At 44.2% G+C, this 20831-nt stretch overlaps 2 protein-coding genes across 13 annotated transcripts in view; one reads left to right on the top strand and one right to left on the bottom strand.

Annotated features, from left to right (window-relative positions):
* Positions 1-4494, top strand: part of PLEKHH1 (pleckstrin homology, MyTH4 and FERM domain containing H1) — a 53980-nt gene extending 49486 nt beyond the window's left edge. For 3 of the 4 annotated variants that reach the window (XM_009211791.4, XM_017961663.3, XM_009211790.4), the window contains 5 exons: positions 584-726; positions 825-954; positions 2375-2461; positions 2761-2907; positions 3895-4494. In XM_009211791.4, coding sequence (XP_009210055.2) covers positions 584-726; positions 825-954; positions 2375-2461; positions 2761-2907; positions 3895-4056 — 669 coding nt within the window. In that variant the 3' untranslated portion in view covers positions 4057-4494. Of the gene's footprint in view, positions 1-583; positions 727-824; positions 955-2374; positions 2462-2760; positions 2908-3668; positions 3841-3894 lie in introns of those variants that run through there. The other variant, XM_009211789.4, reaches the window with a different exon arrangement.
* Positions 1-17155, bottom strand: part of PIGH (phosphatidylinositol glycan anchor biosynthesis class H) — a 74884-nt gene extending 57729 nt beyond the window's left edge. For 3 of the 9 annotated variants that reach the window (XM_031669096.1, XM_009211780.4, XM_009211779.4), the window contains exons 1-3: positions 16879-17145; positions 10715-10924; positions 9525-9608 (exon numbers count right to left, since the gene is read on the bottom strand). In XM_031669096.1, coding sequence (XP_031524956.1) covers positions 9525-9608; positions 10715-10924; positions 16879-17058 — 474 coding nt within the window. In that variant the 5' untranslated portion in view covers positions 17059-17145. Of the gene's footprint in view, positions 1-5668; positions 7031-8709; positions 9283-9524; positions 9609-10714; positions 10925-16878 lie in introns of those variants that run through there. The other 6 variants (XM_003901950.5, XM_021941895.2, XM_009211786.2 and 3 more) reach the window with 6 other exon arrangements.
* Between the last annotated feature and the right edge of the window lie 3676 nt (positions 17156-20831).

The raw sequence follows: 20831 nt of genomic DNA, 5'->3' as shown, positions 1-20831 counted from the left end.
AAAGGAAGAGGAAACAATAATAGTTGATGTTTATAATTAAAAAGATAAGAATACTCTCTAGGAGGCCCTGAAATAAGCATATATGCATCCTCCATTGTAGTTTTTATTCGCACCTAATAGATGAGGAAATTGAAGCTCAGAGAGTTTAAGTAACTTGATCAGGGACACAAAGCTGGGATTTGTGCCAGGTATCCAACTCCAAAGGCCACATTTGGAACACTTTGCTGTACTCTAGGATCTGTAGCATCTTCAATTCTATAGCCCATATTTTTGGACTGGAAGCCAGAATTTCCACACTGTTTTCCCTTGTGTGCTATCAATTAACTGTGTCTTTGGAAAAGGCACTTTACCTCAGCTGCAAAATCAAAGTTGGTCAGTGATCTCTAATATTCTAGGGCCCTAAGTTTGTTTCTCCAGTGTCTGTAAAACTTGAGATGAAGTGTTTTTCTAAAGTATTTTTCACATCCACTAGCACCCCACCAAGAGGGTAATAAAGTAATGGTTTATTTCACCTCTCAACAGCCCCCACCTGGCCCATCCACCGTCAGATTTTGACTAGTCTCTTCATGTGCTTCTATCACAGGTAGAATATGGGGACTTGGAGAAGCCTGCCCTGCCAGGCCCTGGAGCCACATCCCCTGCCAAGGCTCAGCATCTTCTCCAGCAGGTCCTAGACAGGTTCTACCCCAGGCGCTACAGACATGGGGCTCCCCCCGAACAGCTGAGGTAGGTAGGCTTGCAGCCGCTGTGGGGAGGCCTCAGGGCTGGAATGAAGACATGTTGGCACTTCACTGGCACTATTTCTCTCCATCTGCCCACACCAGGCACCTGGCAGATATGTTGACCACAAAGTGGGCAACATTGCAAGGCTGCTCCCCTCCTGAGTGCATCCGCATCTACCTGACCGTGGCCAGGAAATGGCCTTTCTTTGGTGCTAAGCTTTTTGCTGCTCAGGTAAGTGCCCGTGGAAGGAGCTGCCCACACCCTTAGGTGTGTCCCCATCTGCTCATGTTTGAGCCATACCAGTTTGCAGCCCCCGCCTCCATACCAGTAACCACCAGGGGTCACTATCCCTCCACCATTTCTGGCCTACTGGATTTCCAGTCCAGAGCAGAATTGTGATTGCTTATCTTCATCTGTCCTTTGTTGACTGCCCCAAAAGAAAAGATGTGATCAACTAATTCACACACACAGATTCAGACTTGATATAATAGCCCTCTCAAGAGTGCTTTCATTTGTTTTAAAGTTTGAAAGAACAATGTATAACCTAAAGAAATACATCTCCACTGGTTTGACATGGCATACAGGGGAATCAAATTACTTAGGCAGCCGTTAATTTCACCTCTGTATGAAGGCCAGGTGGCCAACAGTAATTTCAGAAGGAACTTTTCTTCACTGGGTGTCTGTTGTGCATAAACATTGTAGATAATTACAGCTCAAAGCTGGGCAGTGATCCTGTTTACTGAAGCCACAGATCGGAAAATGGCCATCCATTCATTCAACAAATAGTTGAGCTCCTACTATGTCCAGTGCTGGTTGTTTGAGGTTATAAGAGGTGAGAAAATCAGACACGGTCCTTGCCTTCCTGGAGTTTCCCATCTAGTGCAAATAATCGTATTCATTTTTTTCTCTATATATTTAATATATATTTATAAGCCATCGCAAGTGCTATGAAGGAGATGTACAAAGGTGTTATAAAGGCATGAAATGGGGACCCACTTGGTCTGGGAGCTTGGGAAAAGCTTCTGAAAAAGGCGACATGTCCAATGTCTATCTGCCTCCCTTTGGATTAAGAGAGAGGTTTTCTGGATCACCATACCGTACTCCTGGCAGTGAAAATCAGTCATTACAGGAATGTCCACTAAATAGTCACTTCCTTACTGATAGGGCCTAAAGCCACAGGACTGCATTCTTGCTTTCCTATTTCCTTTACAGCACCTAGGAGATTGGCTGAAGTCAGAAGCACTTCAGCTTGGAGACTATAGGTGGAATGCCGTGTTTCCAAGACTAGGAGAAAACCACCTGTTCCCCATTCCCCTAATAGAGTGGCCAGGGCTAGCCTCTATTCTGTAGCACAGAGCTTTCCATCCAGTGTGCTGTGGCAGCATGGGTGCTAGGGACACCAAAAGAATGATCGCCTCTGCTGTTGAGATGGTTAGTAGGTGACCAGAGCCCCAAGGCCAAGGGTCTCCTGTCACAAGCAGCCTTGTCTATTTTCTGCATATGCTGTACAAATACCATCTGTTTTCCAAGATGAGGTGGCTGGAAATTACTGCTTAGCAGATCCCTGGATGTGCCTTCTTTCTCAGAAAGTTCTTATAGTTCAAAATCTGTAACTATGGATCTATCTGATGGGTTGTTTCTGTTTCCCCAGCCTGCCCAGCTGTCTTCCAAGGAGAATGCTCTGGTGTGGATTGCTGTGAATGAGGATGGTGTCAGCATCCTGGACCACAACACTATGGTATGAAAGGATGCAGGCTGCTCCTTGACCCCTCTTCTTCCTCAACATGGTCTTTCTTCTCCTCTGTGGACTCAAAAGCCTGAACCAAGTGACCATGGCTGCTCTACCCCCACTCCTGCCCAGGCACCACTGTCATATCTAGTCTAGACAGTGCTTGTAGACATTCAAGATGGAGATCTCCAAATTATGACCACTTGGGAGTTCTCCTTTCCTGTGCCTAGAAGAGACAGGGGATGCTGGTTCCTAGCTCAGGGGACAGGTGGAAAGTTTCCCCAGAATTGACTGGTTCCTTTCCACAGCAAGTGCACGTCACTTACCCCTACTCTTCAGTGACAACCTTTGGTGGCTGCAGGGATGACTTCATGCTTGTGATTAGATCTATCCCAGACAAGACCTCTGGAAAAAGCCACATTGAGAAGTTGATCTTCCGGATGGCTGCTCCCAAGGTAGGTCTGACAGCTGCTAAAACGTTCTACTCTGGCCAGATGTGGTGGGCTTGGAGCTTACAAAGGAAACTGGGGTTATGCTAGTGCTCTACAAGGGCCCTGCCCAGATAAAATTGTTGGTCTTGTCTGTAATTAGTATTCCGAAGGTTCAGGTGGTATAGCATCTCAGTAGCAATGTTCAGCTAGTAGGTAAAGGGGCATATTCGGAGGGAACTAACTCTGGCCTAGCTACTATTATGCTCTTCACTTATTCTTTTTCATTCTCTCAAGCCCCAGCATCACGCAGTCCTCAGTTGGGTGTTTACGTGCTCTTCTCTTCCTTGCAGCAGGCCTCGAGGCAGGGCAGATTCCGCTTTAAGGTGCTCTCATGTTACCCCTAGGTTCTGCTGACCCAACACTAGCTGAAAAGTGGGACAGTCCCACAGTTCTCCCTCTTCCTTGTTGTGGGGAAGACGGCAAAAAGACCTCTTTTGCTTTAATGACTTTGCTCCTACTCAATACAGGAAGTGTTGACCAGCGAAAATAACAATTACAAAGGCTCAGGAACCTAAGGTCTGATTTATTGTTCCTGACTCCCCTGTGATTACCTGGAAACCCTGTTGTTCTCCACTTTTTAATCCTAAAGTTAGAGTTTGCCAAACCTACTCCTCCTTTAATACCACCCCTGCCAAAGGGGAGGATCTCCAGATCCCGTTCTTAAGAAAGCCCCTTCCCTGGTTGTAGAGCTAACCAGAGCAGAACACTGGGCTTCCTTTTCTCAGAAAGGCACTGTGCATCTCAGAGGATCGCCAGACCAACAGGGGCCCACACCACTGGGCCTCTGAACCGCACAGTAATGGTTCCCTTTGGATATTTTCTCCCAGGTGGGTATTTTAAGAGATTAAATAAATTGAGGCCCCAGAACTCAGTATAAGAGCTAATAAGTGAGAAAAACAGGATTCAAGCCAAGGCTAGTTCAATTCCTTCACATCTCTGACCTCCTCTTAGATTGCAGAAGCTACCTTCATCATGGCCAGCTATATGAACCATTGCTCTACAACTGTGAACCCACCCACCAACCTACCCGGAGCCTGCCAGCTGTGGGAACTGGATGGACAACAGTTCTTTTCTTCTGTTTCCTGTGCTACCAAGGGGCCAACGTTGCTGTGAATATTTCTCCTACCCGATTCCCCACTACCACTAGTGCCTCTGGATTTAGAGATATATATCCTAGGGTATGATACTACTGTGATGGGTCTAACAGCCCCCCACCACTGTTGTTCTGTGAAATGTGTATTTTAGTGTCTGTGAAGCCTTTATTCTCTAGGTGCCTTACAAGGTTTCAGGGCTCAACTTTTAAAAATCTAGACCCAGTGTTAAAACCACTTATTCCTTTTTTCGTAAGAAGAATGACTCTGGATGCTACCCGATTCTAGACATAGACAGGGATGATACACTGTTACTGAGGGCATCAGTGCTGTAAGTTAAGGCTTTCTGCACTGATACTCTCAAGGAAGCTAATTTTCTTTTTGGTGGGGTGGGGGACACAGTCTCACTACGTTGCCCAGGCTGGAGTGCAAAGGCGTGATTTCGGCTCACTGCAACCTCTGCCTCCTGGGTTCAAGCAATTGTCCTGCCTCAGCCTCCTGAGTAGCTGGGATTACAGGTGTGTGCCACCATGCCCGGCTAATTTTTGTATTTTTAGTAGAGACGGGGTTTTACCATGTTGGCCAGGCTGGTCTCAAACTCCTGACCTCAGCTGATCCACCCACCTTGGCCTCTCAAAGTGCTAGGATTACAGACATGAGCCAACGTGCCCAGCCTGGAAGCTAATTTTTTAATATTGTATATGGTCTTATTTATACTTGAAGCTTTCTGAACGTCGCTAAACAGGATAGGACTAAAATTTCCAATTCTCCTACACTGTCAGAAGCCTAGAACTCACTAAACTGGGCTGCCTTGCCCAAATGGGAAAGGTGCTGGCAGAGCTGGAGAAAAAAGAATAGACTCACTTTTCCCCATTATTGGTATGTAGGCATTGGTACAGCCCCTTCTGTGGCAGTCTTTGCAGGATAACATGCTATCCCTGCTAAGATTCAAGCTGTTTCCCTCACACTGGACTGTAGGCCAAACCCAGTACCACACAATGTGCAAGCAAGGGCAGGGGGTAGGTCCAATCTGACCCCTCCCTGTCTCATTTTAACGACTGGACAGGGCTCGGTGAAGGCTGTGTTCACTATAGTGGGCCATCATTTGTTTCCTTGTTCTTGTAAAAGACCAAGCAAATGCACTCTGCTTTTTGCTGCTATAAGACTACCAAAAATGAGTCAGAAACACAGAAGACTATTTCAGGCATGTGGGCCTGGATATGCTCCTTAAGACTTCTGGCAAACTTCTGCTGGGAATTAGTTTGAGGGTGAGGATACGTATGTGACACTTGCCCTAGCCTACGAGTAGCAGGTAAAAGAAAGTTTCTTTCCTCCTTTGCCTTACTGATAATACCATAATCCCCCTCAATTCAGACCTTCTGACTGAGTGCAGAGGAGACTAGACAGTCTCCTCTAGACAGGGTGTAGACACACCCTCCCTTAACAAAAACAAAATGAAAGAGTTCATACACTGATTTTCCAACATCTAAGAAACTGAGTTTTATTTCCTAGCTCTAAGGCAGCCTTACTATCTGTCAATAAAGTGCTGAAAACTGTATATTTAGCAGTAGCACCCAAAACCAAGCCCTTAATCCCAACAATGTGTGTATATTGTGCACAGCAAAAACTGCGAGGCTGGAACTAGTTTATCTGAACACCTCAGCTGCTGTAAGCTTCTCCTCTCTCACCCTGTAAACTGACAAGCATGAGGAAAAAAGGAGCACATCCAAGTATCTGCCTCTTTTACATGTACTTGACTGTGCAAGGCAAGTAGTTTTACAGCCATTTCTGTTCACACCTTTCACCCCAGGATTTGGGGATCTAGCTGAGACATTTCTACCTCGAACAAGTCACATGTACCACAGGTTCCTGAATAATTCCTGCAGGGCTGGTGACAGACATAACAGCTCTGGTTTTATAATATCTTGGGTGTCTCTAAGGCCAATAAGAATAACATTATCTACCCAGAGAGTTTAAAAGTAGGAGTCCGAAGGAAGGGTAAACAAGAATGGAGCTGTGTTCACACTGAATTTGGGATCAATCTATTTCCCCCACCCTCTCTCCTCCCCAACCCTTCAGGAATTCTCCTTTAGTTTATTAATTTTATACAGAAGAAACTGCCTTAGAAACAAAGGATTCAATAATTTGCTTATTTATTCTTTGTTAACATGAGAGTCCCATGTCTGAAAACCAAAGTCAAATTTCTGTGTGGCCTTTTGTCTCATCCCTCTTGGCAAAAGTAGCTTTTGAACTGATTTTAAAAAATTGCTGAGTAACAGAAAAGTATTAATGTGCTTGACACCATGACTGAAATACCATGATCTTGTTTGTCAATAAAAAGCAGCTATCTGTGAATCAGGTAACTGTGTGTTTTGGAAGATCTGTTTATTAAGAGTAAATAAGCCCTGTACAGAACACAGGCGCTAGGTTGACAGACTCACCTTTTGTAGGACATTTCTTCCTGCTAACCAGTATGTGGAGGGCTTGGTTTTTTTTGTAACTTTACACAAGGGGTAATATTGGAAAATACACCTTGCTCAAGACATCTGACGTCAGTTTCCCATGGTTTTGCTTCACAAACATCAACAAAGTAAACCTGAACATGGTTAGCAATTTCACAAAGTGTTCTTTGCTGACATTACTTTTGACATACTGTGTCAAAATTCTTAAGGTCTCCCCTCCTTTGGTAAAGTAGGCAAAACTTTACAAGGAAAACACTACAGTACATGGAAATACACTGAGTTAGATTTTCAGTCACCTGCTCTATGGCTCTGAGATGCACTACACTGATAATGGTTCCTAGGACTGTGTCCACCTGATGGTTTAGAGTACAGAAAACCAGCCCCTATGGTTTAAGAGTCATCTCCCATGGAAGACAATGCTGGCCTTCTGAACGCTGGGGCTCATGGGCTTGTTGATGTGGCTTTCTGGTGTGCCAGGATCTCCTGGCAGCTCCTGTATACTTCAATCAAGCAGTCCAGCCGGGGCTTAGCACTCTGAATTCCAAAGGGGAGAAATGCAGAGTCAAAGTGAACATAAGGGAGTACAGTGGAGATGCATCAACTTGCAACTTTTTTTTGAGACAGAGTTTTGCTCTGTTGCCCAGGCTGGAGTGCAGTGGTACAATCTCGGCTCACTGCAACCTCTGCCTCCCAGGTTCAAGCAGTTCTCCTGCTTCAGCCTCCTGAGTAGCTGGGATTACAGGTGCTCGCCACCACACCCAGTGGCACAATCTCGGCTCACTGCAACCTCTGCATCCTAGGTTCAAATGATTCTTGTGTCTCAGCCTCCCGAGTAGCTGTGACTACAGGCACGAACCACCATGCCCAGCTAATTTTTGTATTTTTAGTAGAGACAGGGTTTCACCATGTTGGCCAGGCTGCTCTTAAACTCCTGGCCTTAAGTGATCCGCCCACCTCGGCCTCCCAAAGTGCTGGGATTACAGGCTTGAGCCACGGTACTGGGCCCACATGCAACTTCAATCTGTCACCCACATAAAGGGGTATAAATGGCACAGCAGTGAGCTCAGGGAGTTAAGTTTAGGCCTCAGCACACCTTGCTGGGAAGAGTCCCAGCTAGGCTTACAGCCCAGCTTGTGAATTGTGTGAAGTGGGAGATCAAATGATAGCTTTTTCATCTGTCTAAGTTTCATGAACTCCATCTCTAAGAGTAAGCAAAGAGGAAAAACAAAATGGACCCTTGAGAAATGTCACACGTTATAAAATAGCCCTCAAAGACAAGAAGGGCAGTTTAATATGTAAATATTGAAAAATGTTTTGTACAATGAAATGTAATAACCAAAATTAAAAGAAAAACCACAGAATGGGAAAAATATATGTGAAAGTATATTTAATAAAAGTATACTACCTAAAATATATAAAGAGTGTTAAAAATATATAAAAACAGGTACAAATACATAATATTCAGATTCTTCTTGACTAATAGAGAAGATAGGTAGTTTAAAATAAGAGGAAATACTGATAGGTAATACAAGGAAATATGAAAAGCCTATCATTTAAAGAGATACAAATTTACCTATTTAAAATGCCTTTACCTACATATTAAGCTAAAAAAGCTAAATCCACTATTAGCCAGGATGGTAGAAAAAGAAGTACAAAAGCCCCAAAGTATGGTAATGTTGTCCAATCTCTGGAGCCCCATCTTAAACACTAGAAATCTATAAAACTATTCATAAGCTTTAATAAAATATTTTTTAATTATAATGCAAAATAATATTTAACTTAGCTATCTTAAATCCTTTGTGAAAAAGGTCAGTGAGGCAGGGTTAACTATATACATAAATACGTGCATAAATACCTACCTCTAAAATAATTTACTTCGTAATTTATTATGTTTGTATAATTTATTATGTTTGTATAATTTTTGTTTTGTTTTTTGAGATGGATCTCTGTCACCCAGGCTGAGTACAGTGGCATGATCACAGTTCACTGCAGCCTTGACCTCCTGGGCTCAAGCAATCCTCCCACCTCAGCTTCCTGAGTAGCTGGGACCACAGATGTGTGCCACCACGCTCAGCTAATTTTGGTATTTTTTGTAGAGATGGGGGTTTTACCATGTTGCCCAGGCTGGTCTCGAACTCCTGAGCTCAAGCGATCTGCCTGCCTCAGCCTCCCAAAGTGTTGGGATTACAGGCGTGAGCCACTGCACCAGCTGATAAGTGTTTTTTTTTTTTGTAAGAGCAAAACAAAAAACTCCAGGGAGGATTTTAAAAGGTGGCAAGAGTGGCTACATAAACTGACATTTCAATATATTATACAATATAGTTATTTAAAATAATAAATATAATGGCCTTTGTAGGACACATACATATTATTTACAAAGCAAGACACACAATAGCGTACAATGTGAGATCAATGACCTCTATCTAAAAAACTGTACATTAGTAGACTGACAGAGTCAAAGTAGATGAATAGTGATTTGTAGGCAGAGGTTGCTATATATTTGATTGTGCTCTTTAAAATGTGCATGAGGCCAGGTGTGCTGGCTCATGCTTGTAATCCCTACACTTTGGGAGGCTGAGGCAGGAGAATTGCTTGAACTCAGGAGTTCAAGATCAGCCTAGGCAATATGGCAAGACCTCATCTCTACTAAAAAGAAAAAAAAAGTTAGCCAGGTGTGGTGATACACACCTGTAGTCCCAAGTACTCAGGAGACTGAGGCAGGAGGATTTCTTGAGCCTAGGAGGCGGGGGCTGCAATGAGTGACGATCACACCACTGCACTCCAGCCTAGGTGACAAAGTGAGACTCTGTCTCATAAAATAAAATAAAATAAAATAATAAAATATGCATGAATAATATTTTTAAGGACTATATTTGCCTCAAGAGAGGAACTTCTCAAATAACTGAAATCCTAATTATCACTCAAAACAGCTGTCAGGTGTCTTCCAATACTCTGAAAAAAGGAATTTACATTCCCACTGAAAAGGTTGAGGATTAATTGGAGAACGGTAAAAGTGTTCTATGCTCACCTGGAAGACAGGTACTACTTGGGATATCCTATGTGGTTCCACTGGATCCTTCAATAAGATGCAGAGGTAGTAAATCACCTTCTGCTGTAAGAAAATAAATCAAATAGCAAAGTCTAAGTGAAACTCATTTTGCATTCCTTTTTTCTTTTTCTTTTTCTTTTTTTGAGACAGAGTCTCACTCTGTTGCCCAAGCTGGAGTACAGTGGCGCAATCTTGGCTCACTGCAACCTCCACCTCCCGGGTTCAAGCAATTCTCCTGCCTCAGCCTCCAAAGTAGCTGGGATTACAGGTGCTTGCCACCATGCCTGGCTAATTTTTTGTATTTTCAGTAGAGATGGGGTTTCACCATGTTGGCCAGGCTGGTCTGGAACTCCTGACCTCAGGTGATCCGCCCGCCTTGGCTTCCCAAAGTGCTGGGATTACAGGCGTGAGCCACTGCGCCTGGCCACGTTCTTTTTTTCTAAGGGAAAGCTCAACGCTTTTTCACAAATGGTTAAGTAGTAGAACACTTGATAGCTTTTGAAGTGGGAGAAAAGTATATTCTTGTTCTTTAAATGAAAAAAGACAGGGCCAGGCATAGTGGCTCAAACCTGTAAACTGAACACTTGGGGAGGCCACAGCAGGAGGAGGGCTTGAGCCCAGGAATTCAAGACCAGCCTAGGCAACATAGACTCCATCTCTACAAAAAATAGAAAAAACGAGCTAAGCATGGTGGTGCGTGCCTGTAGTCCCAGCTACTCAGGAGGCTGAGGTGAGAGGATGGCTTAAGCCTGGGAAGTTGAGGCTGCAGTGAGCTGTGATTAAGCCACTACACTCCAGCCTGGGTAACAGACAGGGTCTCACAAAAAAAGAAAAAACAAAGAAAGAGAAGGAAAAAATGCCAGTGATAATTTTGGAGTTGGTCTTGAAGATAAAGTTGAAATGCTAATTCTCTATCCATGAAAACCTGCTGCATCTCTTTAAAAATAAGGAGATTTACCTTTTACATATAAGTCTCACTTTTATGGTTTATAGACACGGCAGCCAAAAAGAAAACTCTAGTACTATAAGTACTAGAGCAGAGGATCTTCATGTTTAATTCTGTGACATCAAGTACTTTAGGTATTAAGGCTCGGTATAGATCTGGGAACACCCCATGGGCTGGCTACCTCCTCCAGAGAGGACTGTAATACTGCCTTTTAAATACTTACCATGTAAATAGCCTCATTGATGACAATATCCTTGACCTTGCCCATTTCTATGAAGGTAGTGCTTTCTTTGCCTGAAGCATAAGATGAAGTCATCTGAATGCCAAGGGAATCAATGATTAACAGAGTCTCCTGATCAATCTTCACAAAATGGAGATAACCAAGCAGACCTAAGAGGGTGATGAAGATGGCAGCAGAGAGGATCATGCTGTTCTGAAGAGAGAGCCAGACACAGGCAGTAAGATTACCAAGTGGTACCAGTCAACTCCAGGCAAAGAGGAAAAAAGCCTTTCTTCTCTTGTCAGATGAGGGGAACATGCATGGAGGAAAAGGAAATTGCTTTTATTTGGGTTCTGAGGTGCTATAAAAGTATACAGTGAAACAGATCCAGACAACAAATGGATAGGTCTGGGGAAAACCTCCATCAGCAAAATGTCCACCATCATCACAGCAATCTCAGAAACTATTTTTTCCAAAATTCCAAATTAAGGGCCCAAATCAACTGAATGCAGTAGCTTGCACCTGTAATTCCAGCTACTAGGGAGACTGAGGCAGGAGGATCACTTGAGCCCAGGAATTCGAGGGTGCAGTGAGCTATGATCATACAACTGCACTCTAGCTTGAGTACCAAAATATGACACTGTATCTTTAAAAAAAGAAAGGACCCAGCCAGGCGTAGTGGCTCAAGCCTGTAATCCTAGCACTTCTGGAGGCCAAGGCAGGCAGATCACAAGGTCAAGAGATTGAGACCATCCTGGCCAACATGGTGAAACCCCATCTCTACTAAAAATACAAAAATTAGCTGGGCGTGTGGCATGCGCCTCTAGTCCCAGCTACTCCGGAGGCTGAGGCAGGAGGATTACTTGAACCAGGGAGGTGGAGGTTGCAGTGAGCCGAGATCGCACCATTGCACTCCAGCCTGGGTGACAGAGTGAGACGTCTCCAAAAAAAAAAAAAAGGGACCCCAGATCTTTTCCTTTCACACTCCCTCAGCAGAATACAGGAGGGAGCTATGTCCTGATAAACCCATGCAAATGCATTTAATATTGAGTTCTAGCACTCAAATGAAAAACAAAAATTTAAAAGTATACTTAATACACCTATCAAGCATCAGAGCTTAGCCTAGCCGACCTTAAACGTGCTCAGAACACTTACATTAGCCTACAGTTGGGCAAATCATGTAACACAAAACCTGATTTTATAGTAACGTGTGGAAAATCTCACGTAATTTATTCAATGCTATACTTTAAAGTGAAAAACAATGTTTGTATGGGTACTTGCAGTATCGTGTGTATTGTTTCTGCATCATCCTAAAGTAAAAAAATCCTAAGTCAAACCATCATAAGTTGGGAACCATCTGTGTATATAGTGCAAAACCATAGACTGAACAATTATAAAGTGCTTAGTACAGTATAGCAGATACTACGGCTTGCCTAATAAACGGCCACCCACCAGCCCCAGTTGAACTGTGAGTGAATCATGATTGGTTCCCACCCCTTCTGCCAATGGCTGGTTTAAAAATGGGCATGTGACACAACTCTGGCCAATGAGATGTGAGGGGAGATCTGCTGGAGGGGCTTCCGGAAAACATGAATTCATCTTTAAAAATCTACAGAAAAGACGTTCCCTTCATCATGAGGTTTAGATACCTGGAACTACTATGGCCTCTGCCAGACCTAGTGGAGAGCTAGTAGAGGACAACTAGAGGACACTAAGGGTGGAAATGCAGTTTCTGCACTTGGAGGACCAGGTGGAGGACAAGTAGGGCACACTAGGGGTGTCAGCAGTAAGATGACAAGAGCTGGAATCAAATGAGTTTCTATGTGAACTCTGGAGCCCTCCTACCTTATGACTTCTTGTTAACAGAAAAGGTCCTGATCTCTTAAGGCTATTTTAGTTGTTCTGTGTTACTTACAGTTGACTAAGTGATGTGTTAAGGACCCAAAAAATGGTATATATTATTTATTCCCTTGATTCTAAGACAAATGTACAATCTTTAACATTTCTGAAGTTAAAATGTGTTGTCCTATTGGTGTGTGTTTCTTTCATGTGGCATTGTTTTATCTTTTTTCCCAGAAGCTTGCATTCATTCATTCATTCATTCATTCATTCATTCGAGACAGAGTTTTGCTCATGTTTCCCCTGACTGGAGTGCAGTGGTGTGATCTTGGCTCATTGCAACCTCCACCTCTTGGGTTTAAGCGATTCTCCAGCCTCAGCCCCCCTAGTAACTGGGATTACAGGCACCCGCCACCACACCCAGCTAATTTTTTTTTGTATTTTTAGTAGAGACGGGGTTTCACTATGTTGGCCCGGCTGGTCTCGAACTCCTGACCTCAGGTGATCCACCCGCCTCAACCTCCCAAAGTGCTGGGATTACAGGCGTGAGCCATTGCACCCGGCAAAGCTGTGACTTAGAAGGCTGGCACAGGGAAAAAAATATTGATGACCTAGAATCAAAGAAATTTTGTAATTTTGGACTGCATTCCTTGAGGGCAGGAAGTGTCTTATTATTCTTTGCACTGACAAGACACTCTCCTTTATCTACCTCTAGTCAGGTTCCTCTAAGCTCTCTAGGCCCTGACCTTGACATCTCTGTTGGGCCTGCACTACCCACCCAGTTGTAGCAAGAATCTTGCTGAATCAGTTTAGAAAGAATTCCCACCCTTGGTATTTGATCAGCCTGGCCTGCCTTCAGCAAGAATCCTGTCAAGTCAGTTTAGCCAGAATCCCACCTTGCCCCTGATGTTTCCTTTGGGTAATTTTCTATCCACTGACTCCCACCCTGCTCCTTGGCTATAAATCTCCAGTTTTCCATGCTGTATTCAGAACTGAGGAAATTTGGAATTCTATACTGAAGTCTCTTTTCCCCTACTGTAGTAGTTCCTGAATAAAACCTGGTTTTTTACCACTTCAACCACTCACTAGCTCTGGTTTTCTTTGATGGTCTCTTTCTACTTCTTTATATTTAACCCATAGTGTTAGATCAGGGATCTGCAAATTATTTGGGCCTGTGGTCTGGTTTTGTCTGGCCCATCTCAAGCAAAGAATGATTTTTAAGTTTTCACAGGGTTGTAGAAAGAAAGAAAAGAATATTGTGAGACAGACCCCACAGAACCTGCTATATTTACTATCTAGTCTTTTAATGAAAATGTTTGGGCCAGGCATTGTGGCTCACGCCTATAATCCCAACACTTTGGGAGGCCAACGCTGGGGGAATCGCTTGAGGCCAGGAGTTCAAGACCACCCTGGGCAACCTAGTGAGACCCTGTCTCTACAAAAAATACAAAAATTAGCCAGGTGTGGTGGCACATGTCTGTAGTCCTAGCTACTCAGGAGGCTGAGATAAGAGGATCGCTTGAGTACAGGAAACTGAGGCTGCAGTGAGGGGTATTCGTACCACTACACTCCAGCTTGAGCAACAGAGTGAGAAACTGTCTCAAAAAAAGGAAAGAAAGAAAAAGTTTGCTTATCTCTGTGCTAGATAATTATTTGTTGATTGATGAATGGAGGATTCAGTACTGGGTCTCTGATGATCCAGAAAGATCTAATTTTGAGTTAATTAATTGCACTGAATAAGCATTATGAAGAATGGAGAGGAATACAATTCAGCCCTGACCCTTATAGATTTATTAAAGGCAAGATTAATACACAGAAAATATTCTGGAGGACACTCTGATACTGACTATAAGTGCCAAAGGAAAAGTTAAAAAAAATAATAATAAAGAAAAAGAAAAAGACATTAAAGCACACAAGAATATATCCCATCACATCCAAGGAACTAGGATTTAATTGGTGCAGGGGAGGTGGTGGTTAGTGACCAATATAATTAGTTGAAAGGGAAGGGGGAAGAACATTCCAGGTTGGAATAAACAAGGGAACAACCTGGAACTTTAATAGAACTGTGAACTTAAAAACAAGAAGGAATGAAGGGATGAAGAACAGTAAATCCTTAAGGATTTGATCATGTCAGCTTTCCAATAAGAGCAATCCATGCCCTACTATCTGCATTTTTTTCAACTTCATTTTACTGTGTAGAATTGAAACAATTCAATATTCATTTGGGTTGGGGTTAAGCTGTATGTTTGAATGAATTCCTTCAATCAGATTTCTTCTCATTCCAGATATTCATTACTCTCATAAGCAGTTTTGAATAGGAAAGGTAAGAAATTTTGGCACACAGAGCCCTTAGAAAGTGTTGCAGTAGAGTTTAAAGGAAGATGTGGTCACTGAGTCCTGGGGTACTTGATGGGGGTAAGCAGAGTACACCAGGATGAGAGAGATAAGTACAGAAAGGACCTGGCACAAAAACAGATTTTTGTTTTTAAATTTTGCCTAAGACCAACTATACAATGGTATAAAGGAAAAGAAAGGGTCTCAGAGTCAGAAAGCCCTGGGTTGGAAGCCCAGATCTGCCATTTACTGCTTTGAGACTTTGGATAACTCACCCCTCTTTGTGAGCTTTGGTTTTCTTCGTTCTAGGGCTAAAGTAAGGAATTCAGTAAAGCATCTGGCACTCAGTGGGCATTTAATAAATATCTATTTCCTCCTCCTCACATGACCACACACATAGGCTATAAGAACTCAGGCTAGGCTGGGCGCGGTGGCTCACGCCTGTAATCCCAGCACTTTGGGAGGCCGAGGTGGGAGGATCACAAGGTCAGGAGATCGAGACCATCCTGGCTAACACAGTGAATCCCTGGCTAACACAGTGAAACCCCGTCTCTACTAAAAATACAAAAAAATTAGCCGGGTGTGGTGGCGGGTGCCTGTAGTCCCAGCTATTCAGGAGACTGAGGCAGGAGAATGGCGTGAACCCAGGAGGCGGAGCTTGCAGTGAGCCGATATCCCGCCTCTTCACTCCATTTTTGAGACAGAGTCTCCCTCTGTTGCCCAGGTGGAGTGCAGTGGCGTGATCTCAGCTCACTGCTACCTCCGCCTACCGGATTCAAGCAATTCTCCCGCCTCAGCCTCCCGAGTAGCTGGCACTACAAGCGTGAGCCACCACGTCCAGCTAATTTTTGTATTTTTCGTAAAGACGTGGTTTCACCATGTTGGCCAGGCTGGTATCGAACTCCTGACCTCAAGTGATCCGCCCGCCTCAGCATCCCAAAGTGCTGGGATTACAGGCGTGAGGTACAGCCCTTCGCCTGAACATACATACAGTTTAGATACAGTTAGATAGTTTCCTACAATTAGGGCAGTCTTAATTCTGCATATTTCTATGCTAAATTACCATGCTCTGAAACATGCTTTGACAGCAAAAAAGCTAATGGATGCAGTAATGGAAACAATATCCAAGTTACAGAAATAAATAGCCCTGCTGTACTTAGCTCTGATGAGATCACTTCTGGGATAATACATTCAATTCAGGCACTACATATGAAACTAGAACTCATCCTGAAAAGGGCAACTGGGATAATTCTTTTTATTTGAGAGCTGTCACAAAGTTACTGCATTTAACCCTCACGATATCATGAAGCTGGTATGGCAGGCATGAATTCTATATTAGAGATGTAGAAAATTGAGGCTCAAAGAAAACGGGAATGAATCTGGAAATTGAGCACAGATATCACACACGTCCAAAATTTCATAATCCTTTAGAAAGTACTTGAAATTGGGGAAGGGTTTGGGAGGACGGAGGGTTAAAAAACTGCCTTGAAAAACAGAGATTAGGAAGAACTCTAACACTATCTATACACACGGATAAACACACACACTTGTGGAGGCAAAGACAGTTTGTGGAAGTCTACATAAAGTATTGTTAGCAGTACTACTTTGAGGAGCAGAAGTGATGGACAAGGAAGACTCACTTAAGAGTTCCCTGAACTCCTGGAATTACTGCGCGCCTATACTACATAGAACACATGGAAGTTAAAGTTTTATACCGTCGTGCAAGAACTAGATGTGTGCTGAGTGAACCCACCGAGCAGAGCACAGCCACGGAGAGGGTAGGTACTGTCCAGGAGCACACACTTCACTAAACGTCATTTAAAGAGCTGTCCAGCAGCGGAATGTCGTTCCCAGAACCCGTGAGTTCCCGCCCTTCTGTTCTATCATTGTAGGAGGGGCCGACCAGAGGTCCGGGCTCGACCAAAGATCCCAAAGACCCTCCCAAAGCCGAACCCCCCCGCTTCGACCGCGGGGAGGGGCCGACTTGCCCTTACCTCGCAGAGGGTGAAGAGTCCGTAGGCCGCCAGCCACACCGTGCAGGTGACAGCGGTGAGCGAACGCAGCGAGAGCCGAGGGCAGCTGAGGCAGAATTCCCGGCAGGACGGGGAGTAGTAGCGGCGCTGCAGGGCCAGGCGGCCGCCGCAGATATCCGAAAAGCTCCGCTCATCCTCCATGACGCCCCGACTCGGCCGCCAGCACCGCACCGCGCGGCGCTCCACAGCGATCGCCCGCCCTAGGCGTCTCGCCCGCTCCAGACCCGCTTCCGGCAGCCGCGTCACCATGCCCCGCCCTAAGCCTGCGCAGCCTCAGTTGCGCGCCGAGAGCGCTGTGTGGGGCTGATGACTGTGCGTTCGTCCGGGCCGGCCTTGATCCGGCTTCTGTGATTGTCTTCGAACAAAGCCCGTCGGGGGCAATAGTTCAGCGGACGGATTAAAACCGTTTTTAGACCGGGCGCGTTGGCTCCCGCCTGTAGTCCAGCACTTTGAGAGGCCAAGGTGGGAGGATCGCTTGAGCCTGGGAGGTCGAGGTTGCAGTGAGCCGAGATCATGCCACTGCTCTCTCATCTGTGCGGCAGAGCAAGACCCTGTCTAAAAACAAGCAAATCCACAGTTTGTTTTTTGTTTTTGTTTTGAGATGGAATGGCGCGAACTCGGCTCACTGCAACCTCCGTCCCCCGGGTTCAAGCGATTATCCTGCCTCAGCCTTCTGAGTAGCTGGGATTACAGGCGTGCGCCACCATGCCCGGCTGATTTTTGGGTTTTTAGTAGAGACGGGGTTTCACCATGTTGGCCAGGTTGGTCTCGAACTCCTGACCCCAGGTGATCCGCCCGCCTCGGCCTCCCAAAGTACTGGGATTACAGGCGTGAGCCACCGCACCCAGCCCAAACCCACAGTTTTAATCACGCTGTTGCTTGGCAAGGTGATTTCTCTAAGCCGGAAAGACGCAAGAAGAGTCCACGGGTATTCATTCCACTTTTTTCCTGTGCCGGGTAGTTTGAGGTGCTGAGGATGCAGCAGTGAACGATGTTGATGACAGTCTCTGCCCTCAAGTAGCTTCCTTTCTAGTAGGAGACAATATGGAAATAACTTGAGAATATTGTTGGCAATACTATGCTGACTGGCAGGGATTGACTGAGGACTTTACATAGGGCAGTCATGGGAAGTCTCTAAGAGGACACTGGAGTTACAAAGGGTGAGGAACCAGACAGGACTGAAGGAGCTCTGGAGGAGGAATTTGCCAGAAAGGAAGACCAGGAAAGACAAACCCCTCGAAATTGGAACAAACTTGGCTTAATGAAATAATCAAAAGGCCAGAAAGGTTGATATGTGAGGAAAACAGTTGGAAATGGGGGAGGTAGGTAGGGGTCAGATCCAAGAGGGTCTTGTACGGAGTTTGGATTTCACTGCCTGAGAGTTCTGTCTCCCAAATGACCGCTTGGACCGTGGTAGACAGGCAAGACCTGGCTGGGAATTAAGTAGGAGCGGGAGATGCAGATGGAATTGATAATAAATTTACTGAACTCATGCGTAATAGTGGTGTATGGGTTCCATTTTTACTTCTGATGTGACCCAGGATTGGCTGTGTGGACTGTCAAAACACTGGTGATGGGCTGCGTGTAGTGGCTCATGACTGTAATCTCACACTTTGGGAGGCTGAGGAGGGCAGATCACTTGGGTCAGGAGTTCAAGATCAGCCTAGCCAACATGGTGAAACCCCATCTCTACTAAAAATACAAAAAAAAATTAGCTGGGCATGGTGGAGCGTCCCTCCCCTAACACATGGAGGTTACAGTTTGACATGAGATTTGGGTAGGCACACAGAGCCAAACCACATCACCCCTTTTACTATTGCATATATCATGTGTTTTATAATTTAAAAAGTGATATTTGCTTATTGTGGAAAATTTGAAAAATACAGAAAAGAAAAAAATGTAAACCACCCATATTTCCATCACTCAGATATAAGTACTGTTAATGTTTTGGGGAAGCCTGTAGTCCTGGAGTTCTTAACTTGGGCTCCATGGATAGAATCAGTGTGTCATTTTTAGTTTCATTAACTTCTAATTAAAATTTAACATTTCTTTTGATTATTAATATAGGCAACAAACTAGTATTAGAGCTTGTGATTTTTGTCACTGACAGAAATCACAGATATTTTCTTTTCACAATAATTGTTTCAAAATATCATTTCTAGTCATTGCTACTTCAGAATTGCAGTAATTATTAAACGCATCACTAGCTATTATTATTTAATGTGTCAATAAAGAGAAACATCACTGTAACACGTTTTTAAAATATTTTGATAACCATATTTTAATATAGTTGATTTTCTTAGAAGTCCTATGTAGTTATACATTTTAAAGTATTATTATAATAAGGGGTCCATTCGTTTCACCAGACTTCCAGAGGGTCTACAATACGAAAGGTACCTGTACAGGCTAAGAAGTTTCTTTTCTTTTTCTTTCTTCCTGGTTTTTTTTCTCTTTTTTTCTTTTTCTTTTTCTTTTTTTTTTTTTGAGACAAGGTCTTGCTCTGTCACCCAAAGTTGAGTGCTGCAGTGGTACAGTCACGGCTCACTACAGTCTCAACTTCCTGGGCTCAAAAGATCCTCCCACCTCAGCCCCCCAAGTATCTAGGGCTATAGGCACACTTTACCACATCAGGCTAATTTTTGCATGTTTTGTAGAGATGGCATGTCACTATGTTTCCCAGGCTATTTTCAAACTCCTGGGCTCAGTTGATCCTTCAGCCTCAGCCTCCCAAAGAGTTGGAATTACAGGCATGAGTCACCATGCCCAGCAGGCCAAGAAGTTTTACAATTATAGAGTCATAGAAAGAAAAAGGCCAAATGTACTTAATTTTTTAAAAATATTCAATTATTAGGAATAAATACTGTGGTAATACAAGATCTCTAAAATTCTTTTTCTTTTTAGAGAGAGGGTCTTGCTCTGTTACTCAGGCTGGAGTGTAGTGGTATAATCATAACTCATTGTAACCTTGAATGCCTGGGTTCAAGCATTCCTCTTGCCTTGGCCTCCTAAAATGCTGGGATTGCAAGCGTGAACCACTGTGCCCAGTCACTAAAATCCTTATTACTACTTTGTGGGTTTTTTTGTTTGTTTGTTTGTTTAAGAAGGAGTTTTGCTCTTGTTGCCCAGGCTGGAGTGCAATAGTACAATCTCAGCTCACCACAACCTCCGCATCTCAGGTTCAAGCGATTCTCCTGCTGAGCTCAGCCTCCCAAGCAGCTGGGATTATAGGCATGCACCACCATGCCCGGCTAATTTTCTGTTTTTAGTAGGGACGGGGTTTCTCCATGTTGGTCAGGCTGGTCTCAAACTCCTGACCTCAGGTGATCTGCCCACCTTGACCTCTCAAAGTGCTGGGATTACAGGCGTGAGCCACCACGCCTGGCCTTTGTTTTTTGTTCTTTTGAGACAGTCTCGCTCTGTCGCCTAGGCTGGAGTGCAGTAGCACAATCTCTACTCACTCCAACCTCCACCTCCTGGGTTCAAGCGATTCTTGTGCCTCAGCCTCCCAAGTAGCTGGGATTACAGGCACAAGGGTTTTAGCTTTCTTACTGGGATGGATAGGCAAAGGTATGTCTGTTCCACCTTTCAGAAGTGGAAGTCTCCTCATCTGTCCATTTAAGGAAATTTTTTAAATTGAGGTATATCCTCCAAGCAGTAAAACACAGTCTGTGACTTACTTTTCCATACTCTAATGGTGTCTTTTGATGAACAGAGGTTTTAATTTTCATAAAGTCCAATTTATCAGTCTTGTCTTTTATGGCTAGTGTACAATATTTTGTCTGGTTTAGGAAGCTTTGCCTGTCTTGTGGGCATGGTGGCTCATGCCTGTAATCCCAGCACTTTGAGAGGCTGAGCAAGGAAGATTGTTTGAGCTCAGGAGTTCCAGATCATGCTGGGCAACATAGCGAGACTCT

The sequence above is a fragment of the Papio anubis genome, chromosome 7 (assembly GCF_008728515.1).
Source record: "Papio anubis isolate 15944 chromosome 7, Panubis1.0, whole genome shotgun sequence".
NCBI lineage: Eukaryota > Metazoa > Chordata > Mammalia > Primates > Cercopithecidae > Papio > Papio anubis.
Note: the sequence above shows the minus strand (reverse complement) of the source record. Positions and strands in the feature narration are given on the sequence as shown.